General features: G+C 37.5%; 1 protein-coding gene and 1 long non-coding RNA gene across 4 annotated transcripts; one reads left to right on the forward strand and one right to left on the reverse strand.

The window, feature by feature from the left end:
• Window positions 1–309: 309 nt before the first annotated feature.
• On the reverse strand, window positions 310–24,893 carry LOC103475122 (uncharacterized). 3 transcript variants are annotated; one of them, XR_535295.1, is made up of 3 exons: window positions 24,539–24,893; window positions 23,816–23,949; window positions 310–349 (listed from the first exon to the last, which is right to left on the reverse strand). It is a non-coding gene; the product is annotated as an uncharacterized LOC103475122 (long non-coding RNA). The 3 variants fall into 3 exon arrangements; XR_535297.1 differs by lacking the exon at window positions 310–349 and adding an exon at window positions 11,248–11,279; XR_535296.2 differs by lacking the exon at window positions 310–349 and adding an exon at window positions 14,941–15,137.
• On the forward strand, window positions 18,687–27,938 carry ppp5c (protein phosphatase 5, catalytic subunit). Its single transcript, XM_008426535.2, has 13 exons — window positions 18,687–18,764; window positions 21,251–21,492; window positions 22,603–22,750; window positions 22,834–22,955; window positions 23,037–23,102; window positions 23,580–23,678; window positions 23,834–23,939; window positions 24,902–25,044; window positions 26,287–26,374; window positions 26,889–26,929; window positions 27,014–27,192; window positions 27,349–27,430; window positions 27,535–27,938. Exons 1-13 carry the CDS (start codon window positions 18,704–18,706, stop codon window positions 27,595–27,597), a joined length of 1,440 nt encoding a protein of 479 aa, XP_008424757.1. The 5' UTR covers window positions 18,687–18,703; the 3' UTR covers window positions 27,598–27,938.
• The last annotated feature ends 10 nt before the right edge of the window (window positions 27,939–27,948 follow it).

Genomic DNA, 27,948 nt, shown 5'->3' on the forward strand with positions numbered 1-27,948 from the left:
TTCCAGCAGTAGTAATATCCGGTTGTTGATCATGTGATTCCTGTGATGCGAAAAAATGTGTTTCAATTTCATCTATTTTGATATGGCTGATTTAGCACAAAAACTACGTTTCAAAAAACTTGTTTTATATATATGTATAAATTAGCGTGTTTCCATTTATCAAATCTATTTTCACAACTGCTGTGATTCCATCAAGTACAAACTGCAATTAATATCACACGTAAATAACGTTGTTCACCTAATAAACCATTAAAAAACATGCCGCACCATCATCCTCCCACCACTTCCTGTTGTCTTCTTCTTTGTGGTTCCCAGCAGTAGTAACATCCTGTTGTTGATCATGTGACTCCTGTGAGGTCAAAATAAGTGCTTCAGTTTCAGTTTTGGGAAAAACATCTATTTCAATAAGGTTGATTTGGCACAAAAACATCTTATAAAAAAAATTGGTTTATTTTTGTAATTTCAAACCTGCAGAATTTTATGGTTAATTTAACGCAGGCTGTGTCACCGGTCAGATAGACTTTAACACTCAGCACAGGCAGGCAGTCGCCTCACATGTTGACACCTAATATTCAGGTTTTGGGGGTTTGATGGAGCTCAGGGCCTGTTTTACGTTAGTCAGCCGTGATCTGTGGCCTCCGGTGTCAGCGGCGCTCCCTGCCGTATTGATGGGTGAAAGGGTTATGACAGCAGAGAGAAAGCCTCTCCTCCCCTGCCTTCATTCAGAGGGACATTAGGGTCAGCACAGCCCTCCCTTTCTTCCCCTCCACCAGCTCTGAATTCCCCAATGAACAACACATTCCTCCCTCCCAGTCCTGTTTATGACATCCATCCTTTGAAGCTGCATGTGAGTTTTTTGTGCACGTGCACGGCTGCATGAGTGTGTGCTGTCTCCGAGCAAATTAACGCCAAAGTTTCAGCGCTGCACACGTGCGCCGGAGCATCGCCTGCGATCGTGCACACCTGTGTGGATTTGATAAGGATGCACAGCTGTGTGGCAGCTGTTTCTTGCTTTGCAAAAATCGAGGCTATTCGGGTTGCAGAGAGGGAGAGTTTATGAAGGGTGGAGGAAAAAACTGTGACTCATCCGCAAAACTTGGGATGCACTCCTAAAAATGACAGAGAAAGGGTGTCGAGACAAAGGAAAAAATATATGTTTTCTTTGTAATTAAAGTTGACCTAAAGAGGGTGGAGGTCTGTTGCACTGCAAAAACACAAAATCTTATCAAATATTGTTTGATCCAGTTTCAACTGCAAGTATACTTAAAATAAGACAAAACTAACATACAAGTTCAGCAAGAGAGTGGAGCTTGTTTTAAGTCAATAACGCCTTAATACTGATAAAAAGGTTCTAGTTCCACCGGCAGATTAAAACACTTAAAACATAGAAAAAATGTCTTGTTATAAGTGAAATGATGGGCCGATATTGATTTTTAAATCAATATGAAAGGGGAGATATCATGCCAAATTCACATTTTGCATGTTTTTGTGTTTCACTTTGGGTTTCTTTTGATTCTAAAAACACAAAGTGCTTAAAAAGCACACAGTCGTTTTTGGAAATAAAAGTTTTTGGTGCCTTGAAAATTAGTCATTAAAAAAAACCTTCAGATTTTGAAGTTACAAGTCAGGAGGCACAGCCAGTTACCTAGCAACCCCAGCAGAGTTCCGCCCGTTACCTAGCAACCCCAGTAGAGCTCCCGCACATTTGGTCAGCTGGTTTTATGTGCTGTGCAGTGGCTGCTGGAAAAGACAAATGTTTTATCGTTGAATTATGATTCAGAAACCACTTGCTGCATTCATTTTGGCTGGGGAGAAGGCTACACTAATGCTTTTCAAAGATGTACGTTTGTATAATTGCGCATCTGTTTGCAGCCATTTTCAGGTGTGAGTGTAAACAATGAGTTGGGGGGGGGGGGSGKGGCCACAATGCAGCTTATCTGGATTTAAAGTGACAAAGCGCCCTAAAACAGCTGAAAATAGGCAGATGAGCAGATTAAAACCTCATTGTCTAAGAATGATTTCTGTGCCAAAAATGTAGTAAAAACATTTTTTATAACCCGTAGATCCATTCTAACCTGCTCAAGGAAGCATAATAAGTCACCTTTAAGGAATTACCTTCTTAAACCAAGCTCCTACATCTTGCTGAAAAGTTACTTAAAAGTCAGTTTTGTCTTAGTTCAAGTGTTCTAAGATGTTTTTAATAGAAACTAGACAAAAAATATTTGGTAATATTTTTGTGTTTTTGCAGGGTGGGGAGGTGGAGCAGCGGCAGAGGTCAAAGCTAGCTGAGTCATTCGTTTACACCCATTTCCTGTGACTGGGGCATGTTGGGTGAAGTTCTGGGTTTGGTTTATGTGATGCACGCCCTTCATACAGAGGCACACATTGTTATGCATATGTGTGTCGCATGAACTCATCAACCTGCTGTTTATTTCAATTTAAAATAAATCAGTGAGGCAATGTCGGAAACAGAAAATAAGTCCTAAATCAAACGTCTTGTGTGTCTGCATAAAAACCCCTTTATAGTGAATGAAGGATATAATTCTGTGTTTGGTGATGATTCAATAAGATTTGAACTGTCTAAATATTCTTCCTTACAATTTTTCCTGCGTATTTATATTGAATCAGGCCCTGCGGTCGATTCAACATGCAGAGACCTCCAACTTTCCATGTAGGAGTTCTGACTTCAGGGGATGTTCCGTTAAGGTTTTCCAACTTGGGATTCGGAAAAAAAATTATATCTTCCCCCGATGGGGGTTGCCAGCTAAAATATTTTTGGGAGTGATCACTTTAATGGGGGAAAAAGAGGAATAAAAATGTCAACTTCCTGTTTGCAGGCAATGCTAACAACAGCCACTGCACAACTTGCTGCTACTTTTAAATTTGCAATAAACAGAACTGAGAGTCCAAATGATAAGAAGATCTTTCCACTGATATCTCCATCATCCAGATCGCACAAATAAAAATAAAGTTATCAAGTGTTTGCTGAGGGAAATAACTTTTGTCTGATTAAAAATCCAAATTATGATTTGAAAACTTATCAAATGAGAATCTGCTGGGGTTGCTAGAAAATCATGGTGTAAACTGAGCAGCAAGTTCAAATGAGGTAGAAATAAAATGAGTTAAAAAAAAAAGAAAAAATTGGATTCAAACAAATGAAATTAACTTCATTAAATTAATTCTGATTTCTTTTACTAGAGTTGATGGTTTCAGCATTTTGCTGTTTGAGTCTCACACTGGAAGGAGATGAAGATCTGTGGCACAGACTAGCAGTAGTTTTAATTAGTTAGCATTAGCTTCCGCTAGGTTTTTATGTGCTTAGCAATTTAGCTTTTGCAGAGCTAAGAGTCATACTTATCCAATACGTGGTTACTGAACCTGTTTGGTTAGCAGTGTCCACCATTAGCACTAAATTCAGCTGATTTTATTGCTATTGCAACCATGGCGGCCATTTTCAAGCATAAAAAAAATATTGTATGATTTTCATCTTTAGAAATGGCTGCCATCTTGATGTTTTCAGTGGCTAGCAGGTTTTCTTGTTGTTTTTAACAAAGCAAACCCCTGGGGACAATAACTGGTATTTCTATTGTATTCCAGTCTGTCCCAACTGGAAAAACGTGGAATTTTGCAAAGGAAAACTGAGCAATATTGCCACAACACTGATTTATAACCATCAACTTTTATGACAAACAGTGGTTAGCCAGAGAATTATCACTGTAAAAAACTACAAAATGGATCAGGCAGTTGTTTCTGGATGGCTCACAAAAAACAATCATCATCATCATCATCATCATCATCATCATCATCATCATCATCCAGTAGCATTAGCCCATCTCACAGCAATGTTTTTCTGAAATGAGTGATTGTGGAGACAGAGGGAGAGATCCTTCTCCTCCGTGTGTCAGGGAAAAGGCACGCTTTGGTCTGGCATTCAGGATCCTGAAAACATGATTTGTAGCCGTAATTGAATGTTTTGCTAACGCGGTTTTGCTGCTTTAATTTAGATCAATCATCTTAAATACTTTGCTCAACCACCGATTTCCATCATGCTTATTTTCTGCATGTAATAGTTTTGCTTTCGGGTTCTTTTTCCTGCGCTTCAAGGCGTCGAACAGATAAATCAGACTTGACAACAGCTTTCACATGGATTAAAAAAAAAAAAAAAAAAAGTAAGACAAAACCTGGAATTTGACAGTGTAATTAACTCACTAATTAGCTTTTTCCCTTTAAAACCGGACTCAGTTCAGTTGGATGTTTGCCACTGCGGTCCAGTGAAACAAAAGAGGGTGATATCTGCTTCTTTTTTCTGTAATAGCACCTGAAGAACAGATGTTTCATCACCTCGTGTGGTCCTCGTTTTCGCCGCACCTACGCGTAGATCTGGAGCTTTCTCCTCAGCCTGACCACCCAGGAGAGCAGGATATGAACTAATACTTTACAGTAAGGAACTCCACTCCCTAGAGATAAAAACCGAGGCGCCCGGTGATGAGTCTGGAAGGTACCCAAAGGTCTACCAACAGTCAGAGCTAACCTACAGGAAAGTCCACCAGCAAAAGCAACAGGAAAAGGAAACTCTCCCCCCACAACATCCTGGATGTATTTGTGCTCCACAGCTAGAATTGGCATGCTTCGTTTAGGACACAAAAACAGCTGCGTTCCAGTTTCTCTAAAGTGTGAAATTATTTGACGGCTGGGAAAGTAATGGCTTCACAAACACAAAATCTTACCAAGTATTTTTGTCTCGTTTCTAGTGCAAATGTTTTAACTTGAAATCAGATTAAACTGACTTGCAAGTAACTTTTCAGCAAGATAAAGGAGCTAATTTATTAATATTAAAACACATGAGAAAAATGCCTTGGCATAAGTAAAATAATCTACCAGCGAATCATTGAGCTGCAATATCTTGCTGATATGTTGGGATTAGTTATCTCCATAGACAATGACTTTTTAAAATCAACATGAAGGAATTATTGACTTATTATATTGTCTTTTCATCAATGCAGATGAAACAAAAACTTTTTCATCAATGTTAATGAATCATTTACTTAGAACCAGCTCCTATATCTTACTGAAATTTTGATTTAAGAGTTAGTTTTGTCTCGTTTCTGTCATGATGTGGTGGTTTGGAGGTGGTGAGATCAAACCCAGAGACCCAGGTGGTAGAAAAAATTACGAGTTTAATGATGAAAGCTCAAACAGTCCAATGCAGGCGGCACGGCAGAGAGTTTAGCACACAGCTAATTACCGGTAGCTACTGATACGCAGAAGACTGAAAACGAGCGCTAACGCTAACCAGGACTTCGCAGTTCAACTGGAGAGCATAGACGTTAGACGTGCGACAAGAACTGACATTAGACGATCCGACAAGAGACAAAGACAACAGGTGGGTATAAATACACAGGGAGGGTAATCAGGAAAACTAGACACAGCTGGGATCAATCAACAGGGAGGACAGGACATCACAGAGACTCATGGGGGAACAAGGACACAGAAAAAACCAAGAAATAAATTCACAAAAACACAGATCGTCACAGTTTCAAGTGTAATAAAATATTTGTGATAGAAACTAGATCAAAAATATTTGGTAAGATTTTGTGTTTTAAAGGTGCAGTTGAAGAATTGTCTTTTAAAACATACAATTTTTACTGTAGATTTTGTTCCTGTAAAATGTTTGATTCTGAGATTTTAGCTTTTCTTACTTCAAAACTTTGAGACTCTCATTCTACAAATTATTTTGGTATAATAACGCAAAAACTAAAACTTTTACAGAGTATTTTTAGTCTAGTTAAGATAAGTGCAAATATCTTAATACACTTCAGATTAGGGATGGACAAAAAGGCTGAAAATGGATTACAATACAAGTATTTCATATCAGTTTTTATCGATAAATATTTATTAATTTTTTTGTTTTAAATATCTGAAATACGGCCAAGCCTTTCCTGTTTTATCCAGTTTTCACTCTACGCCGTTGTTTTTTACTTTTAAACAGTTAAGAGGCACAGTGGGGAAACATTAAACTGCTTCTGCGTCAGTTACTCAACAGGCTGTTGCTAGGTAACCAAAGAGTGAGTGAGTTGCTAGGTAACCAAAGAGTGAGTGAGTAGTTAGGTAACCAAAGAGTGAGTGAGTTGCTAGGTAACCAAAGAGTGAGTGAGTTGCTAGGTAACCAAAGAGTGAGCGTGTCAGTTGGTGCCACCAACCTAGCTTAGCTAGCCATGAGAGGCTGAGCTGTTTAAGTTCATCTCCCCGTCTGGATTGGGGTTCAGTGAATATTCTATAATATTCTATCAGATGCATTATCTATTGATATTGATCACATTGTCTATCGCTATAGATATTGCGATTGATTTATTGCCCAGTCCTACTTGAAAGTTTTCAGCAAAATATAAGAGCTTGTTTTAAGTTAGCAATTCCTTAATATTGATGGAAAAAAACTAGTTTTACCGGGAGATTGGTTTTCCACTTATAACAAGACATTTTCCCCATGTTGTAAGTGAAATAATCTTCTATATTTTCATCACTATTAAGAAATTACTGACTTAAAACAAGATCTGTATCTTGCTGAAAACCTACTTATAAGTTAATACACTTTAAAAACGACAAAACTAAGACATTTTCACTGGAAACTGACAAGAATAATTAGTAAAATGCCGTGTTTTTGTCATGTGAAGCTTGTTTCGAACCCTAGTTTGGCCTGTTGATGTCTCACCGCATCATATTTGAGCTTCTCACACCATTTCAGATGATTTTTCCTGCAATCGTTCTCTCTAAAAACTGTCTGCAGGGTCGTATCTTTCTTTCATGTCCTACAGTCATCAGAGTGTGTCGAACCAGACAGCCTGAGTCACTCGTGATGCTGTGTTTGCTTTTTGTGGGAAATCTTGACCATGTGTTGTTCATTGCTCATAAACAGGAGAAACAGAGGCTGTGAAGTAAAATAAACTGGCCACAACATGTCGCCGCTACTGTCAACTGCTAAACGGGGGGGAAAAAAACCCAACAGGCCAGATGAAAGCAGAGCGGCTTCTCTGCAGACTCAAGGTGGGCGTTTCTAAAGAGCAAACACTGATTGGATCGTCCCAGCAGCAGAAACTTACAAAAATCACTCATCTGCGGTGACTGCAGCAAAAAGTGACGGTTATGGATACACTTTCTTTGTCTCATGGCAAGTTTAACAGACTTTATTTTTGCACTTTTGTATATTTTTATTACGTTTTTGTTCCTTTTTAACTACTTATGTCTGTCTTATATTATTTCAATAACCAAAACTGACTTTGTTTTTAATGTAATGGTAAAGTATCAACATTTAGGCCTCTTTATAAGCCTTTAGATATTAAAACAGTACAACAAAGTATTAGGTGAAAACTAAAAAATAAAATGTAGAAAGTATCACGAGAATAAAGTCGAAATAATAAAAGAATAAAGTCCTAGTTTTAAGATATTTTGCTCATATTATTTTATTACCACTGAATATTAGGAATTTATTCTTGTAATCCTATGACCTTATTCTTTTAATTAAAATTTTTTTTCTTAGTATGGACCTAATACGTTGTCGTGGAAGTGATATTTACGTTGATGCTTTTATTTTGAAATGTAACCGGACGTTCTCTGTATAGAGAGGCGGGAAGAGAAGTAATGGAGACGCCGCTAATGTCGGACAAGCTAACACGATCTGCCGGCCGTTATTATATCTAAGTTTAACTTACCCACAAGTCTTCCTACATCGTTGGTTACAACAGCAAGAGCAAACAGATAAATCACGGTTTGATGCCATATAAGTGCGCTAGCAATATTTAAAAAGAGAAAGAACCGAATGACAGCCGTTATTTCGTTCGGATGAAAGGGCTGCGGCTCTGTCACTTTGATAAATAATCCTCCTGATTCATGGGCTCAGCCGCTGGACGGCTCTGCCTCTCTAGCATGCTGGCACAGCTGTAGGATGTGGGAGTGACACGGAGTTTGTTACCTCCAGGTGAGGTTAACACAGCTTTAAAGAAACACTGAATACAAAACTATCAATCAAGAGCCTGCAAATGTTGGAGCTGAAAAGGGCAGAAAGAACATCTTGGGTTACGCAACAGCGGCCACCCATGATGCAGCTTTTTAATGCTTTCTGGCAAATAAAATCACAAATTAATCCAAAAATGATGGACACTTCCATCTGATCTAACGTCATATATCATAATTGGATGCAAAATGCTGCCAAAAAGTGTAAAAAACCTCTAACTCATTCATTTAATGCATTTTATTGGGATTTATGTGATGGAACAACACAAGTAGAGAATACAGATGCCTTTTTGGCTAACTTTGGAATATTTTGTACATTTTGAAATACATAAACAATAACACCAACAAGCATGTAGATAAGGAGAGGACTTAGGATGGAACCTTGTGGAACTTGTAAGACACCTTGTAAGACACCACAAAACCACCATCATTTCACTGCAAAAACATAATCCTACCAAGTATTTTTAGTTTCTACTTCAAGTATCTTACTACACTTGATATAAGACAAAACTTAATTACAAGTAACTTTTCAGCAAGATACAGTAACTGTTTTAAATCAATAATTTTTTAGTACTTGTTCCACTCGCAGATTATTTGACTTATAACAAAATGTCTAGTTGTAAGTGAAATAATCTGCTAGTAAAACCAGTACTTTTTTCATAAATATAAAAAAATTATTGACTAATATTAGGTTAATATTTCTTACTGAAAATTACTTGTAAGTTAGTTTTGCCTTATTTCAAATGTACTAAGATATTGGCACTAGAAACTAAATTAAATACTTGGTGAGATTTTGTGTTTTTGCAGTGCTGTCTGTACAACATGATTAATGTTCTCCTTACACTGCAAAAACACAAAATCTTAGCAAGAATTTTTAGTCTCCTTTCTAGTACAAGTATCTTCTTACACTTGAAATAAGACAAAACTAACTGACAAGAATCTTTTCAGCAAGATAAAGGACCTTATTTTTAAGTCAACAATTCATTAATATTGACATCTTCATGGCAGGAGTGGCCATGAAGATGGATCATGTTACCAAGTGGGAGGATGAATAGGCGGGAATCAAGCACTGAACCTTGGAGAACACCCTGGTGTAGAGGGGCTACAGTTTACAAAGATAAACTGTTACCAGTTTATGAGGTAGAACTAATATGGAGCTAAATTGGGGCCATAAAATTTGTTCAAAAGAAAAAAAGAATCGAAACTTAAAACTAATTTTGAAACAGGAAAAAAAATTATCTGAAAAGTAGTTTTGAAAATTTCTGTCAGTTTCCAAACTTTTCTTTTAATGTTTAATTTTTTTTCTGTTTCAAAATAATTTTTCAGATTAATTTTTCTTCTTTTGATTAAACTTTATGGCCACAATGTAGCTTCATAGAATAAAACCAAGACAGTAGTTTTAAGTATAAAAGTACTAGTTATTGTGAATAAGTACCAATAGAACTAGTATTTTTTTAAATCAATATTAAGTTATTATTTACTATAAACAAGCCCCCATCTGTTTCTGAAAAGTAAATTTTTAAGTTAGTTTTGTCTGATTTCAAGTGTACTTAGATATTTGCAAAACAAACTGTGTTTTTGCAGTGTATTTCTAAATTGAGATTAAACTACACGCAGTTGGACTCTACACTACTAAATAGACAACCTTAAAAGGAACTTGGTTGGACTAGATTTTATTAGAGGAATCAGGTTAAATGCATGCCACACTTTTTAGATTGGTCTATCTCAGGGATTCCCCAACTCCAGTTCTTTAATTCTCCAACACACCTGCATTAAATGGCTGAATTCATTCGTTCAGCTTTGTTGACGTTGTGTAATCAGCCGTTCATTTGATTCATGTTCTCATAAAATCCTAATAAAATACATGGAGGTGTGTGATTGTAATGTGACAAATTGTAGAAACGTTCCACACGTTTTGGAAGGGAGTGTACCAGCGGTTCTGAAAAACAATGTGAGATCATTGGAAATGTTTGCTATTCTTGGATTAATTCGGGTGTTTGCTGTCGCAGGGAAATGAAGAGTTGCATCGTGGGTGGCCGCTGTCTATTAATACATCCCGGATGTCACCATCTTTCTTTCCTTGTGCCCACACATGTCAACCTTTTCAACTTGAACGTTTACAGCTTCTTGATTCATGCCGTCTATTTCACATCCTCCAGTTCCGTCTATCTGTTGTCCTTCGTAAAAGTTTCTGTCGTTCTCTCTCCAACCACACAGGCATGGGTTTGCTTGCCTGAATTTCTCATTTCCTGTTTGGGGCGTGTATCCCATCCCTTGTTCTCGTGCCCAGCACACATCAAACACAAAACTGCTGCTGGAAAAAAAAAAAAAAAGAGAAGAAGAAGAAGAAAGAAAAGGCAGCAGAGGACATGCTGAAGGCATATAGCTCTGAGAATGATGGCTAAATAAGATGTGAAGATGTGAGTGGTGGATCGGAAAATCTTGACCAATGACACACGGAAAAAAACAAAAGAAAGTGGAAAAAAGGAGGTCATAAATGCAAGGTGGTTATTTACTTACAAAGTCCAAATAAGGCAAAAAAAATCTGCAGAAAAGATGAGCTCATCCCGCAAGATGGCTTTTTTATCCTTATCTAACTTTTGAGGAATGTGGGCTGATTTCACTTCCCATTGTAATCTGCTTTTATTTCGTGTAATTATCTGTTCAGCCGGTTCTTTTTTTAAATTTCCTGTGGTGCCAGTCGGTTGGATGAGAGAGCTGCTTGAAGTTAAACAGCCCAGAAACTTTGTCCTCCGGTCTGCTTCACATTTTCACCATGAAGAATCATTTGCAGTCGGGCTGTGTGTGGGCTCAGAATCAAATATGGAGTCATGGTTTAAGAGGCTAACATAATTATCCTTACTTTATTAGTTCAAGAGTCCTACTTGACTACTTCTTTAGGGGGAAAAAGGGTTTTTTAAAGCGTTTAATCATGCTAGTGACTAAATAAACTGAATGAAATCCACTTGAATTGATTTATAAGAAATGTATAGTGCTGGATCATTGGTTTATATGCGCCAAATAAAAAAATACTTTTTTTTTTCTAACTATATGAAGTTAAGTCAGACTAAACCTTTGTTTTCCGTTAAAATCACCAAAATTATCTCTATTTGCTAATTGCCAGAAAACTTTACAAAAGGATTATTTTCTAGAGATTTTCTGTGATTTATTATTAAAAAACATGAAGCGTCATCATCCTCCAACTTCTTCCTGTCGTCTTCTTCTTTGCGGTTTCCAGCAGTGGCAACATCCAGTTGTTGATCATGTGACTTCTGGGATGTGAAAGAAAAGGTGTTTCCATTGCATTTTTGCAAAAAAAAAAAAAAACAAACAAACAAAAAAAACACACCTCAACCAACTGCCATTTTTTAAATCTAAAAATGAATGTTTTCTACAAAATTGCTTTGTTTCCTTTAGGCAAATTTATTTCCGAAATGTCAAATTGTGCAATTATATGGTCAATAGGAACACGTTTGAGTTAATTGGTTACGCAAGAACCTTGACTTTGCTGCCTATGTCACCTGTAACATGGGAAAAATGACTTGTTATAAATGAAATAATCTGCCAGTGGGACTAGAACTGGGTTGCTAGGTAACGGGCTGGGCTTGGCTGGGGTTGCTAGGTAACGGTGCAGTGGAATATTCTATCAGTCGAACAATGTTTATGGCTTATTGACTTAAAGCTCTTTTTTTTTGCTTGAAAGTTATTTTTAAGTTAGCTTGGTCTCATTTCAAGTGTACCAAGATAGTTAGACTGAAACTACTTTGTAAGATTTTGTGTTTTTGCAGTGTAGCTTTTCCAATATGATACTGTTGATTCTCTCCTTTTGCTGCAAAAACGCAACATTTCGCCAAGTATTTTTAGTGTAATTTCTATTGCAAGTATACAAATAACTTACAAAGCTTACAGCTTACAAATAACTTTTCAGCAAGGTGTAGGATCTTGTTTTAAGTAAATAATTCCTTCTTTCAGTAAATGTAAATGTACTTCCACTGGGAGATAATTTCCCGTATAACAAGAGATTTCCCTATAAGTCAAGTAAGCTGCCAACATATTTACACTAGGAACCAGGTCAAAAATATTTTCTGAGATTTTCTGTTTTTAATATCAGTAAACATTAAACACTTCCAGTTCCAGTTAGCTGCTTTTATTGCGTGAACTTGAGGTAACGACCTCATTTTAAACCCCCAGCAGCCCTGCGGGAAATGTAAACAGAAGCTGAGCAAAACGTAAACATGAACGCTTTTCTGTACGCTCGTCGCATCCCCGCCCTAACCGCTCTGCTTCCAAGACACACAGGGCTTTTAATGTGGAAAGGTAAAACGGCAGCAGGTATGCATCACGTTTCTTTTTCCACTGACATAAAGTTTCCAGCTCCTCGTTCTGCTGACTGAACCCTCCATGTGTCGTGTCAACGCCGACGGAGGCTAACGCCGATCGCTGGAACACAGACATGGGATTTTGTAACAGCGCAGAGCTTGAGCAACCGCCGCAATTTGTGAGTCAGAAACAATTGGACGTAAACGCTGGATTACTTTTGAACTTGTAAATGCAGTAAAGAAGAGGGTGGAGTCCTTCTTTTTTTTTTTTTTTAATTCAGATTTATCTTTCGTTTGGCTTTGAAATATCTGCCCTGCCTCTAAGAAAAACATGTGGTTCAGATAAGTGCAACCCCTCCACCCCCCACATACAGATTCCCTGAAGTCAAGCACTCATTAGTGAATTACTTGGACAGTTGGGAGGGAGGCAGAGGAGATTGTTGCTATCTCTGCCAGGATGAAGCAACATTTAAAAGGGTGGAGGAAAAGAAAGAGGGGCAGTTTCCTCAGAACTGAGAACTCTTACAGATCCTTACAAAAGTCTTCATGCTAATAAAACCTTTTCAAATGTTGCCAAAACAACAAATTTGCCGTATTTTATTGGGATTTTTTTGAAACAGATACGTGGTTTTAAAAGGATTTTAAAAGTTAAATAATTGATTCAGACTTTTGTTTGTCTTAAACTGAATCAAATCCAGAGGTGCACTGCAAAAATACAAAATCTTAGCAAGTATTTTTGGTCCATTTTCAAGTGCAAATATCTTGGTACACTTGAAATAAGACAAAACTAACTTACAAATAACCTTTTTAGCAAGTAAATAATTCTTGAATATTGATTAAAAAATAAGTATTAGTTCCGCTTTCAGATTATTTCAGTTATGACATGGGAAAAATGTCTTCTTATATCCCCATTTTTTTGGACCAGTTTTCGTAGTGTATAATTTAAAAAGAACTTCATCCAGATTTTAATGTTAGTTTGTGGTCAGTTTGGCAGTGGGTGAGTAGTGGATATTAGGGTTTATGCGTTTATCATCTGCACAGAACAGGAAATGGAGGAAATGAAGACAGATGTAGAGAACAAATAGCAGAGGACCAAACACTCAACCTTGAGGAACACCCTGGGATGGAGGAGCTACGGACGAGGAGCAGCGGCTGATGTCGATAAACTGTTGCCAGCTTGTGAAGTAACACTAATATGGAGCTAACTGGAGACCATAAATTTGTTCAAAAGAAAAAAGTTTGAAACTGAAAAAACCTTGAGTCTGGAAAGTAGTTTTAAACTTTTTTTTCAGTTTCACATCCTGTTTTTCAGTTTAAAAAAAATTCTTTTAAACAAACTTTTTGGCCCCAATTTTGCTCCGTATACGAAAGCCAAAACAAGTACAAAAGTTCAAGGTCCACTGGCTTGTTATAAGTTGAAAAATCTGCCAGTGGCACTAATACATTTTGTCAATATCAAGGAATTATTTACTTAAGACAAGTTCCTGTGTCTTGCTGAAAAGTTACTTGTAATATAGTTTTGTCTTATTTCAAGGGTAAGAAGATATTTGCACTTAAAAATGGAGAAAAATGCAATGATTTAGTGTTTTTGCTGTGTAAATTCCTCTAGTGTAATGTTCTGTATTTACAATGATGTTAAAATCCAGAATGTATTTATGGCAGGAATGTCCAAAGTGTGTCTATGGGCTGTTTGAGGCCCTTTGGATAATTGTGTTTGGTCCTAATTCAAAAATGGTGTGAATTTATGAATAATCTGAGATTTTTACAGATAAATAAAATCTTAAACATTTGTTTATTTAGAAAGACAAAGTATTTTCCTGTGTTAGCAATGTTTCTGTTTTCATTTATTTCACTTTGCTAAAACCAACAAATGCTGTACAAATGTGGTTACAAAAGTATTCAAAAAATAAAATAAAATCAAAAAAGACAAAGTCAATAAACCTCAAAAAAAAGTTTGGATGTCATTTAATACAGCAACTGTGCAAGACCATGTGTATATTTAGGGCCATCAATGATTAATAGATTCCAAATTAAACTACTTTGCTTTATTTAAATAGTATAGATTTAGTATATTCTTGAAGAGATGAAAACAACAAATGTCTTAAGAATTAAATCTTTAATTTAAAAAACAAAATATTGTCCTAGAATGCTCTCTACTTGACAGTTTTGACCCCAATGGCCACAAGTTTGGGCACCACTGATTTAGGGGACAGAATACAAAAGCACTCCGCACCTTTCAGTATCATTTTCATGATTCTGTGTTCTCACGCAAAGTCCCAATAAAATTAATGTAAGTTTGTGGTTCTAACATGACAAAATGTGGCGAAGTTCAAGGGTCATGAATACTTCTGCAACCTACAGTAAGATAATAAGTAGTAAAGGTCTGGAACGAGTCTATGTAACCGAATCCTCCAGACTCTCTGAGACTTCATCATTCACTGGCCCTGGAATGCCACTCACGTTCACCCTGACCTTCATCTGCTTCTTTCTCTGGTTGCTCGTATATCTCCGTTCGTGTTTGTTTTAACTTTCTCAGGACCCCTCCAAGGCTCATGCGTCGCCCCCCCGTGAGGACAGCCCTCCCCGGAGCCCCTCTGCTTGCTTGCTCTCCGCCAGCCAGATTTCCTCTGCCAATCCCCCTCCCACACCGTCTCACCCACTCACTGTCTGCGTTTACCGAGGCTGGGACGTCAGCTCGATCCCAGCCGGCCTTGTTGTGTTTTCCTTCCTCCCACCGCCTCCCTCTGCGCTGTATGGCAGGCCGTTATAGCACAAAATATGCTGCACCATGCTTACTTTCTTATTATGGCGCTGCATTAGGGACATAGAAGAAAACAGGAGAGGTAAATTTATGCCAAAAACAAGATTCATCTCCAAACTTTTCTAGAAAAAAACTTGAAAGTTTCTGAGTCTTCAAAATTGAAAATTTGCAAGAAATCATAGAAATTTTCAGATAAATCTCAGAAATAAAAGTTTAAAATGTTCTCTCTCAAAAAAAGATTAAATTAGATTATTTTCACACATTTCTAGAAAAATTGTGGAAATTTCAGAGTTTGAAAAGTTGAAAAATTGCTCAAAAAGACTGATTTCTTTAGATTAATCACGAAAATTTTCTAGAAAAACCTCAGAAATCTCTAAGTTTGAAAACTTGACATTTTTTGACTTTTGAAACTTTTTATCTGTTTTTTTTATTTATTTTAATATCAGGAATGAAATTACCACAACAGAGTATTAGGGCCACGCTAAGAAAATTAAAAACATAATAAAAGTACGATAATAAAATCACGGTATTTCAAGAATTCCTTGGTAAATTATTGGTCTGTTTATTGTTCTTTTGTTTGTGTCGTTTAATGTGGGAAATTTACCAAAATAAAGTATTGATTGATTGAATAAAGTATTACAATTTAATTCTTATATTATTTAAACTTTTTCTCGTAATAATGTTTTAATATGACTTTATTCTTGCATTATTCACTTTTTTTCTTGTAAATCTATGACTTTATTCTCATTTTTATTTGACTGTAATCTTGTGATTTTATTTTATGTTATTTTCCTAGTTTGGCCCTAATATTCTGTCATAATTACATTATTCAGATAAATTACTTTCATTTTGGTCCCTAAAATACAAAAAAAAAAAACGTTGCAAAAGAAAACGTAAATTACGGATCGCTAGACAAAACCGATTTTATGTTAAAACAGCCTGCCATACAATGGCTACTAGTAAAACCATGACAGAATTACAAGCTGCGCGGCTCAGAAAGAGTGACGAGTCAGGGGGCCACTCGCAGCGAGAGAAAGTGGACTCACTCCCTGGGTTAGCTTTCCTACGACAGGCCTCGCAGTGAGTCAGTCCGGTTTTCACCGTTTACACAGTGACATCTCACTGGTGAGTCACTGGACGAGACTGGACTGGACAGCATCCTCTGTGACACACACACTCACACTCCTCTGGAGCGTGTTTCATCGTTTGAACTTCTAACCCTAATCACAAAAATACACCAAAACCACAAAACCCAAAATCTGCAGAAGGCATGTCTGGATTCTGACGCCACAGAATGTTTGACAACAATATCTGAGGGATAAAAAGAAGCAGCTTGTCAAGGCTGAATGTGTTTCTTCTTAAGGTTGCGTGATGTGTTTGCAAACCAGTAATGAGAGGCTGGATGTGCGTCAGAAGCCGTGTATGGGTGAGTAAAGTCGTGCACCTGTACCACGGCCACTTTCTGGTTTTATTTGTCGCTTACGGCGGAAAATTTCCACGCAAACGTCTTACAACCTTGGAGGTTTTTAAAAGACGAACAAAGTGAAACCGAGACGCGGTGTGACATGAAACACAGGTTTTAGTAGCAAAAATGTGTGGCTCTTGGCCTGATTTTATGCGGTTAGTCCAAACTTTTACCACACCGGCCAAAAATGTTCAGGGAAAAGCAGCAGCAGGCCAAGAAAATAGAAATTAACCAAAATTACACAAATAAAGTCATCTAACTTTATTATGTTTTTAGAAAATGGATTTTATTCATAATAGAGCCAAGCAGAACAAGGATTTTTCTGTATCAAAATAAAGAAATTTAATTTTTTATTTGGTTATAAGAACACAATATCTCTGAAAGCTAGCAAAGCAGCAAAGTCGCTTCTTATTATAAAAAGACAAATTGCTTTTTGTAATGGAAAGTATATAATAATTTTACACAAATCTACCATCAACTGGACTGGTTACGTACAGTTTGGGGCCACAAAAAATCAGCCCAAGGGCCACAAATGGCCTCCGAGCCACACTTTGGACACAGGCTAACCTGTAGCATCTGCAGTATAGGATTATGCTTACGGGCGCCAGCCATCCAGGGGCGCCATAAAAGGGACAGGCAAGAAAAAAAGTAACTTTAACTATTGCTTTAATCTCCTAATATTAAAGATTCGACACTAACTTAGCTGAACAAAGAAAATTTAATATTATTTTTAATAATAATCATATTGCGTTTAACTTTCCTCCTTTTCCACTAGTTGGTTGGTTCCTTCCAACTAAGCTAATGCTATAGCTTAAAATTTAAGTTGTTGCAGTTAGTTAGTTAATGAGGTGACAGTGGTTTGTATAGATAAATTAATCATAAAAGGGAAATAGGGAGAGAATAATTGAGAAGCACTGATCTAGCTTCTTCTAACTTTGGTTCTTTGTTTGGCTTTGTATTTCTTTGTTGTTCAGTAAAATTTTTCCAAACCTTTGCTATGTGTCCCATCACTATTTTATGTTGTTAGCCAATAAAATCTCCCCTGTTGCTCCAAAGAGATGACTCTTTATTTGTAATCAGAGTAAAATTATAATTTCCCTACCATTGAACATAGTAAGTACAACACAAAGTTTGAGTCATTTTATAACCAAGCTTTTATAATCAGGAGACTTTTTTCTAATTTTCTAATCCTGACATTATTATTTATTACTAATAAATTTGTTCAAATTGAGAACTAGATGCTTTCTTTTAGCACACCAAACATACAAAATCATTTTGGAGTTTTGGGTCTAAACGAATAACATCCTTTTAAAAAAAATAAAAATAAATAAAAACAACATAAAATACAATTTGAACTGAAATTTGTTCCTGAAAGGTACTACATAAATAAAACTTCTTCTTCTACAATCAGACTATTTTATTTAATCGATTTTATTTTTATTTTCTTGGCCTGCTAATACTTGTCGATTTTGGAAAGTTTGGACCTCCCTGTTCCAGAATATAGTTGGAGAAAATCACGGGTGTAATTCCAGACATGCCTGTTCATAATTCACTCTACCTCATAATCGGCTTCTAATGATGAACACGTAACACGTTCAAACACTTAATAGTATGTGTCATCGCCTTAATCTTTTCCTCGTAACTTCCCATGAATGCAGCTTACTTTATAAGGATGACTAAAAGCTTAAACTGCTTGATTACACGGGTATTTCCAGGGACATTGTTGGGCTATAAATAATCACCTGCCCTTTATAGTGGGGTGTATACTGATCCCTGGTGGTTGAAAAAAATATTTTTTCAAATGGAAAATAATTGACAGCAGTAAATTTAACTCAAGACATTTGTTTTTCTACTTGAATTGGGACTTTGTATGAATAAACAGAAAATGTCTTAAAAATGTACCGTAAAAAGTTACAGGCTTTCACAAGCATATCACTAATAGTAAAAAATAAAGTAAAGGATGTAGAACTGCAAACAATATTTTAAAACTTTTCCCATATACACGTTTGTATTAATAAGTGTCCTGCCCACATTTTATAGCTTTCTTTTTTACAATTGAGAAAGTTTAGATCACACGGGGGAAAACGAAATAGAAACAAACGCCTTCGTTTACGACCTTTGCGACCATCGGAATACGGCAGTGAGAAGAAGATGGCGGAGGTAACAAATGAAGCAGAGCTACTCAAGGAGAAGGCAAATAAGTTCTTCAAAGGTAAATCACAGGACCTGTCAAGTCTGGGATTTATTACAGGAGATTCCCACCGACTACCACGTCACAATCATTTGTTTTTCTGCTCTAATTTTACGTCATTTCCCCTCAATCGCAGCCGGGTTCAGATGTTACGCAAAGCTAACGCTCACTTTAAACTCCATTCATTCGAACAGCGGTTAGCCGTTAGCTCCGTAGCTGTCAGCGTGTTCTGGTGAAACACGCCGCAACCGGGTCAGATTTAGAACCTGAAGGGAAGTGATGCTCACCTCGGACTTGGGGTTTGAAGCAGATGCGTGAATAGAGGCAGTGTTGCGGGGTTTAGTTGCGTTTAGAGGGAGACAAAAAGGAAAAACTGCTAGAATGTTCTGGTAGCCATCGCGTGTTTATAAAGCGGGGGATTACTTCTTGCCAGTACTCTCTTGTCAATGTATGAAGCATTGTTATTTTCTTACAATATAAGCTTTAATTAGGCTGACTTGTCATTATTACACTGTAGTAGAGAAAATGTCAGTTTGGACACTGCTTCTAAGTCATAGATTTCTGATTTCCTGATTATCAGAGTTGGTTTTTGAGCTTTAACTTGCTTATAAAGTGGCTTCTTTGACTAACAAAACAAGTCAAAGTCCTACACTTAATCCATGAACTGCTGACACTTTTCTGCAACTTTACTTAAAAACATAGTTGGGTAATAATTAGTGGCATTTACCCGAGTAAAAAAGTACTAATATGAGTAGGGTTACTATGTAGGTTTTACTTTTACTTCAGTAACATTGTATTGCTACTCTTACTTTAGTAAAATTTCTAAACACTTTACCCACTGAGTAACTTCTCTGAATGAAAAACAGATATGTTTGAACCAGAAAAAATGTTCAAACGTATTAAAGTTTGTGCTATTTTCTATCTGCTCAGCCATTTGAAAGTCAGTAAGATGCAGTAAACAGTTTATATATTGTCATAAAAAATACTTTATTCTGTTCTAACACACATATAAAATCTACTAGAGAATATAGTTTCATAAGTGTTATGCAACAGAAAAAATATTTCATTTGGAAAAGTACATTGCACATGACCTACTTAAGAGTCGCCTTTTTTTTTTTTTACAAAATACTTGAGCATTTTATTAGGTAAAAAAAATCTATGTGCTATGTTTACTGCTGCTTTCTACCAGTTCATATTGTGATTTTGAGCAGTAATTCTTCATGTTTAAAGTCTTTCATTGGACTGATTATAATTCCTGATCACTAGCTCGAGTATTTCTGTTTTTAACTTAATCAACCTCCAGTGACTTTAACTCAAAAGATCACCCTGACAAACACGTAAAAACGCTGTTCAGTCGGTAGAGAATCCAGAAGTTTTACTCAAGTACAGCGTAATAAAAATACTCAAAAGTTTTTTTTTTTTTCAAAAAAGTTACTCAAGTAAATGCAACTGAGTAAATGTAGCTAGTTACTAACCCAACTCTGCAACTATTGCATTGCAAACAATCCTTTGTTGTTTTAATATGGCACACACTGATATTGGATTGATGACATATTTGTTATATTCCTTGAAAACAACCCACTACTACATTTACGGTATTTTCCGCACTATAAGGCGCACCTAAAAACCGTCAATTTCCTCAAAAGCCGACAGTGCGCCTTATAATCTGGTGCGCCTTATATATGGACCAATATTGAGCCACAACAGGTCTAGCAACTACGGTAAGCAGCCGCCGACTTCATTTTCCCCCATAGAAGAAGAAGCACGCGGTGCATGCTGGGATAGTTGTCAGAACTCTGGTTTGTTAATAAAGTTTGACTGACCTATATACCTACCGACCTGATAATCAGGTGTCTGCAGGTCATTTAGCACCAGGTTCTCCACCAACATGCTGAGCGTGAACGGAGAAGGGTGACCATCGTCCGGCCACGCCGCGGTCCAGTCACAGAAGGCTCTCCTCGCCGACCCGAGTCGGACTGTTTTGTTGGCATTCTTTATGTCAACAAAGTGGCTTTAGATATTCATCCGGGGAGCTTCGACTACGGTTACCAAGGGACCAGATCCTATATATTTAAAGCTGGGGGGGGGGGAAGAGAGACAGAGACTGCGGTGGCGGCAGCGTGTCGGTTGATCTGTGTTACCCAGAAAGCAGTTGGGCACAATATCACAACACCAACACCGTGAGTGAAACAATGACTGGGGCAGACTACTATATAAAAGCACTCAGGGATCACTTCTTTACAAATGTGGATGTGTAATAATAGAGTACGGAACAAATCGAACATCTATTCTATGCGTTTTATATATTAAAAAGTTTTAAAAGAGGCCATTCATTGAAGGTGCCTCATAGTGCGGAAAATATGGTACATCAGACTTTTAAGAGATCCCATCACAATTTCATTCAGTTTTGATGTTTTGAAACCAATATTGGTGCCCTGTGTTTACCATGAACTACATTTTTTCTCTCATTGTTTATCTAACCAACATTATGATTCCTGCTTTTCCAGAAAAAGACTATGAAAATGCTATCAAGTACTACTCAGAGGCCCTGGAGCTCAATCCATCCAACGCCATCTACTACAGCAACCGTAGCTTGGCGTACCTGCGTACGGAGTGCTATGGCTACGCCCTGGCAGACGCTACGAAGGCCCTGGAGGTAGACAAGAACTACATAAAGGGATATTACCGCCGCGCCACCTCCAACATGGCGCTGGGCAAATTCAAAGCTGCACTTAAGGACTACGAAACGGTAAGAAACTAAACATTACCATTATGTTGAGGCTGTACACAATAAAAAATTGTCCCAGAAGTTATCGCAATAAACGATAATATTGTTTTGAGACTATTTTCAATTATGTGACGTAATAACACAAGGACATTCTCAAATATCAGTAAGTATTATCTCCCAAAGCTTTATACCTTTGAGCCCCTCAGAGCTGGGTTTGTTGGCGTGCTTCATGAGTTTATGGTTGACAATCATGAACGCCAATGCACAGCTTCAGTTATTACAGCTAGACTCAGACCTGAACATTCAGAGACACATAGAGATAGTTCAAAGTCAGCCTTCTGTCACCTGAAGAAGATTTTTAGGATTAAAGGAGTAAAATCTAGGAAAAACTCATCCGTGCGTTTATCTTTAGGTGCATTGATTACTGCAATAGATGGAGCACATCACCCAGTTCTGAAGTCCTTACACTGGCTCCCTGCAGCTCAGAGAACAGACTTTAAAATACTGTTGTTAGTTAATAAATAACTGAGCGGTTTAGCACCACAATACATTAAAGAACTGCTGTTGTTGCATCAACCCTCTGGACTTCTCCTGTCCTCTGGTTCTGCTCTGCATCCCCAGAACCAAACATGGAGAAGCAGCATTCAGCTTCTATGCACCACAGATCTGTAACAAACTCCCAGAAAACTGCAAAACAGCCGAAACACTGAGCTCCTTTAAATCTAGACTAAAAACCCAGCTGGTTAGAGTTGCTTTTGAACCATAATAAAGGTGTTCGATGTGTGTGGATGATTTTGATGATGGCACTTGTCAAAATGTAATAATTGTCACAATTGTTGAATGTTTTATTATTTATTATTCTCGTGTTTTTATGATGTGAAGCATTTAAAACTGAAATAAACTTGATTAACTGATTGATTGAACTTCCAGAAAACTGCAAAAAAGCTAAAACATACAGTTCATTTAAATTAACTAACTGAAATCGAGGTCAATGGGAGAAATCCAAGACAGCGCTCTGAGGGGAGATGAGAATTGAATGGAATTGCATATGAAAGCAACAGTCAACCTAAAAAGCAAGTTAATAATAGAAAATGCTAAATATTTGATATAATTTCCTTGTTTTAATGACAGGTAGTCCGGGTTCGACCGAATGACAAGGATGCAAAAATGAAGTACCAAGAATGCAACAAGATTGTGAAGCAGAAGGCGTTCGAGAGAGCCATCGCAAGTGATGACAAAAAGAAATCAGTCGTCGACTCTCTGGACATAGAAAGCATGAGTAAGAGTCTGTCCCGAAATGCGAAATGGATTCAACATTTAAAATGATGAACAAGTCAATCAAAGCTGATTTTACTCCTGCAGCCATCGAGGACGACTACTTAGGGCCCAAACTTGAAGATGGGAAGGTGACGTTGCAGTTCATGAAAGACATGATGGATTGGTTCAAAGACCAGAAGAAGCTGCATAGAAAATGTGCTTATCAGGTAAACGCACTTGTTCACAGATACCAATCAGCCTCAGCCTGGATTTAACTCGTCCCACTCACCTTCACTGTATTCCTACAGATTTTAGTACAAGTAAAGGGCGTTCTGTCAAAGCTACCAAGTCTGGTTGAAATCACAATAAAAGAGGTAAGATTAGGCTGATTTAACTTCATAGGGAACATAGAGGATTAGGACCATGGAAAAATAATTCACTTTAATCTCAGAATTTTGACTTTTTTTCTCAGATTTCTGAATATAATCTGACTTCAATCTCAGAATTTGGGCATCAACCTCAGATTTCTGACTTTAAACTCAGAATTGTAACTTTAATCATATAGTTCTGACATTAATCTAATAATCTTGAGTTTACTCGCGTAATTCTGACTTGAATCTCAGAATTTGAACATTTTATCATCAGAATTTAGACTCCCTCCCCCAAAATTCTGATTTTAATCTCAGAATAAGTGAGAATTCTAGGTTTTAGGTCACAATTCTGAGAAGAAAGTAACAGTTCTGAGATTGAAGACATAATTCTGAGAAAGAGTCAGACTTCTTTTTTGGTAGTGACCCTAATCCTCGTGTGTTATGTGGTGTCTACATAATATTTTGCTTTTCCACCAACAGACAGACAAACTAACGATTTGTGGGGACACCCACGGCCAGTACTACGACCTCCTCAACATCTTTGAGTTGAACGGTTTACCCTCGGAGGCCAACCCTTACGTATCCTTTCCTTTTTTAAAAAAAAACAAACAAAAACACAAACAGATCATGTCTTCTGTTCATACAGTGGTTTTTCCTGGTTTGATCTATTTTGGTCGAAAATGCGTCAGGAGCCTCAGAAGTTGTGCGTCACTGACCTTAACCACAGCTTCCAGCTCTTCAATGGCGACTTTGTGGACCGAGGCTCCTTCTCTGTTGAGGTCATTCTCACCCTGTTTGGCTTCAAGCTGCTCTACCCAGACCACTTCCACTTGCTCCGAGGTGACAGCAGCTGTAAAAGCAACTCCACCGCTTTAATGGCTGCGTCTGATATTCAAGGGTTTAACGCAGTGTGTCTCAAACCTTTTCTGGCTAAGAACCACTTAACCCATTTAGCAAACACTCACAGACCACCTAACTTGAAATTGCAATAACACAGCATGTTAATATGTACAACCTGAAATGAAAATGTTAGTCTCTTAATTTGCTTATTGTTGTTTTCTTTGTTCATCAATGCTCTGACTGGCAAAGCAATGAACACGTTCATTTGGGGCATTTTGAGTCATTTACAGATTCTGAAAGTGTGGATCCTACGTTTTCAAACACACAGAAATTAATAATATTAATAACATTTTAGGGCTATTTGTAATTTAGAAGCACAGTAGAAGAAAAATATAATTGAGTTGCTCTGACAGAAACAAAAAATACTCGTTCTGTACTATTAAATATAAAACAATCCACCCATTTGAATCAATTGTATTTATCTATGTATTTAATTAATTTAATTTAAGCATTTTAGTTAGTAAAAATAACAATAGCCGTTGAAGTGTGAGCAGAGCATTATAAGCAAGCAAAGTCGTAAGAAAAAGAACAGTTCTCACCAGCTGAGACTGGAACCGTTCACGACATAGAGCCGTTGAAAAGAATCGAGTCGCTTGCGAACGACTCAATACTCTAAGTAGGTCTGACTCGGCGTCCTCTGATATAAATAGTCTTGACGTTGTTATCTTTCCTCTGGTATGCTCAGTTTTTCTTTAGAGTCACCCGGTTTTAAGCCACGTATCCATTATTCTTTTTAGCTAAGCTAACTGTAGCGTCGCACTTCGAGCTCACGTGTCGGCAAATAAACGGTGGTTTTACATGCAGTACCCTCCGGACCACTAGGGGCAGCAGGGTTCCCACACAGTTCGGGAAAGGCTGGTTTAAGGTGAAAACAGGAAATAAACTGATGTGTGTGCCTGCAGGGAACCACGAGACGGACAACATGAACCAGATGTACGGGTTTGAAGGCGAGGTCAAAGCCAAATACACAGCCCAGATGTTCCAGCTGTTCAGTGAGGTCTTCCAGTGGCTTCCTCTTGCTCAGTGCATCAACAGCAAAGTACTGGTAGGAAGTCATAAATGTTTTAAGTTTCACTGGATTATTATTATTATTATTATTATTATTATTATTATTATTATTATTATTATTATTATTATTATTATTATTATTCCGTTTGATTTAGGCTTATTTTATGTTTTAATTAAGTGTGTCTGAGGTTCAGAGTGTTTAATAAGTTGTTTCTTATTATTCATTTTAGAAATGTTTTCTCACTACAAAAAATAAAAATAAAAAAAACCCACACAAAATGTTACCAAGTTTTTTGGTCTAGTTTCTAGTTCTAGTTCCACTGGTAGGATATTCTGCTGCGCTGTTACCTAGCAACCCCAGCCAAGCCCAGCCCGTAACCTAGCAACCCATTTCAAGTTCCACTGGCAGATTATTTCACTTATAACATGGGAAAATGTCTTGTTCTGATTAAAACAATCTGCCAGTGGAACTAGAACTTTTTCACCAATACAAACGAGTTATTTACTTTAAACAAGCTCCTGTAACTTTCTTAAAGGTTACCTGTAAGTTAGTTTTCTCTTATTTAAACTGAAATAAGATATTTTCACTAGAAACTAGACCGAAAATACTTGATAAGATTTTGTGTTTTTGCAGGGATGCAGATAAATTTCTCAGTCAGTAACAGAAATTAAATCTTCTCGTCCTTTAGCTGTTGTCTGGTGATAAAACCAAAAATATTACAGGTGTTTAAAAACAGATACTGGAGGCTTTGATGTGAAAATAACTTTAAAATAACTCTGATACTTTGCTTTTAAAACTCCCAGGGTTGGAATAATTTTTAAACGAATTTGAATAATAAACTTAATGCTTATGTTTGATAACTAGGATCAGTTGGATTGTATTTAAGACCAAATTATATATTTTTTCTAAATTAATGCAATATAAATGAAATTAATTGAATACAGTAGCCACTACTTGCAGACAATTGATAACTATTCTCTACTGCCCCCTTCTGTCCAAACTGGGCAGCCTGTTTGCAGCATAAAAACAGCCAGAAAACTGCAATTGGTGCGCCTCTAATTTAGACTATAATGTATAATTTAATTGTAAATAATCAGTGAAACAGCTGCATTTCAAATCAATCTCCTGTTTTGAAATTATTTCAGGATTTTAACAGTAGTTTAAAAGAACATCTTAAACAGTGTTCATGTGAAGACATCTTCAGCTTTTAGATCCCAGTATATTAATTTAAAAAAACAATAACTGCTAATGTTTTGATAATGTTGCTCTGTGTCTCAGGTCATGCATGGAGGACTTTTCAGCGAAGACGGTGTCACGTTGGAGGACCTGAGGAAGATTGACAGGAACAGACAGCCGCCGGACTCGGGTACGGCCAAACGCCAGCATTCGTTACGAAACGTCTAAAACAAAACGGAAAGTTTTCTGCGATCACTTTGTTTTGCCTTGTTGCTGAAAATGTGCTATATAAATATAATTACCTTTTGCCTTTACGACGGCGTATCACAGCCATTGTAGGTAGAGCAGAAAATGAGTACAAAATTCAGAGTTTTTTCTTGGATATTTTCTATTTCTCAAACTCAGAAATTTCCAAATTTTTTCTAGAAAATTTCTGTGATTAATCTAAAAATGTTTGTTTCTTCTTGCAAATTTTTGACCTTTTAAATTTAGTCATTTTTAAGATTAATCAAAAAATTTATGAGCTTTTTCTCTCAAATTTTTGATTAAAACTCAGAAATGTCCAAGATTGTTTCTAGAAAAATTCTGAGATCAAACTCAAAATTGGTTGGCAGAAATGAACTCCTCCTTTCTGTCTGTTTTTCTGTCTACGGCTGCCCAACACGCTGTCATAATGATCGCACCTCCTGCTCTCCTTTCACCAGGGCCGATGTGTGACCTCCTGTGGTCCGATCCACAGCCTCAGGTGAGTTTGTCTCCGTTGCTCAACATGGAGTCTCCCTTCTCTTCTGTTACTGAGTTATCATTTTGTCCTCTGTGTCTGGAGCAGAACGGCCGGTCGATCAGCAAGCGAGGCGTGAGCTGTCAGTTTGGTCCCGATGTGACGCAGCACTTCCTGGAGCAGAACAAGTTGGACTACATCGTGCGAAGTCATGAGGTCAAAGCTGAGGGTTACGAGGTCACTCACTCAGGGAAGTGCATCACCGTGTTCTCAGCACCCAACTACTGGTACGTTGTGGAACATTTGGCCTTTCATACTGGACGTGCAGAGTCTAGTCTTCTATTTGGAAAAACCTTTGATTTAGGGAAAAAACACTTTTGACTTGAGATGTGACAAAAAGTTTGCCGCTTGCTTCATTTGTCTGTTTCCCTGCTTTCCAACAGTGATCAGATGGGAAACAAAGGAGCATACATCCACCTCAGGGGATCAGACCTCAAACCTGAATTTCACCAGTTCACTGCTGTGGTCAGTATATTCTCTGATTTTTATGTTTTCTACAATACAATCATCAATTCTTCTTTTCCAGAACTTTCCCCAGGATTTATCTTTCTGATTCTCTGCTTCCACAGCCTCATCCGAATGTCAAGCCGATGGCGTACGCCAACACGCTAATGCAGCTGGGGATGATGTAGAGGGCGCGCGCGCGCTGCGATGACCTGCAGTCGCTCCCTTCCCTCCCAGCTCAGCCGCTCCGGGGCTCGGTCATGTCGTCGTTCCTGCTTAGTCTAAGGGGTCTCTCTCCCACACAAACGTCAGCTAGTTGTTGTGCAGAAACCGAGGCGTAGTTCTGATGGGAAGAGAGCGACCTTAGACGAGCCCAGTCCAGATTTCCTTTTTATTCCTTCACGTTGTTTTTTTTTTCCTGGAGAATTTCCGTTGTCCATTTGCCTGCTTCATGCGTGCCATTACTGAGTTACGAAACCAACACTGCAAAAACACCAAATATTACCAAGTACTTTTGTCTAGTTTCTAGTGAAAATATC

The sequence above is a fragment of the Poecilia reticulata genome, linkage group LG13 (genome assembly GCF_000633615.1).
Source record: "Poecilia reticulata strain Guanapo linkage group LG13, Guppy_female_1.0+MT, whole genome shotgun sequence".
Lineage (NCBI taxonomy): Eukaryota > Metazoa > Chordata > Actinopteri > Cyprinodontiformes > Poeciliidae > Poecilia > Poecilia reticulata.

What these genes read in the sequence shown, in the direction of transcription:
- ppp5c (XM_008426535.2), top strand. Translation starts at nt 18,704, where the DNA reads ATGGCGGAGGTAACAAATGAAGCAGAGCTACTCAAGGAGAAGGCAAAT. An exon ending in TCTGGACATAGAAAGCATGA is followed by an intron (nt 22,751 to 22,833) that starts GTAAGAGTCTGT and finishes TTACTCCTGCAG; the next exon opens with CCATCGAGGACGACTACTTA. An exon ending in CAGACAGCCGCCGGACTCGG is followed by an intron (nt 26,375 to 26,888) that starts GTACGGCCAAAC and finishes TCCTTTCACCAG; the next exon opens with GGCCGATGTGTGACCTCCTG.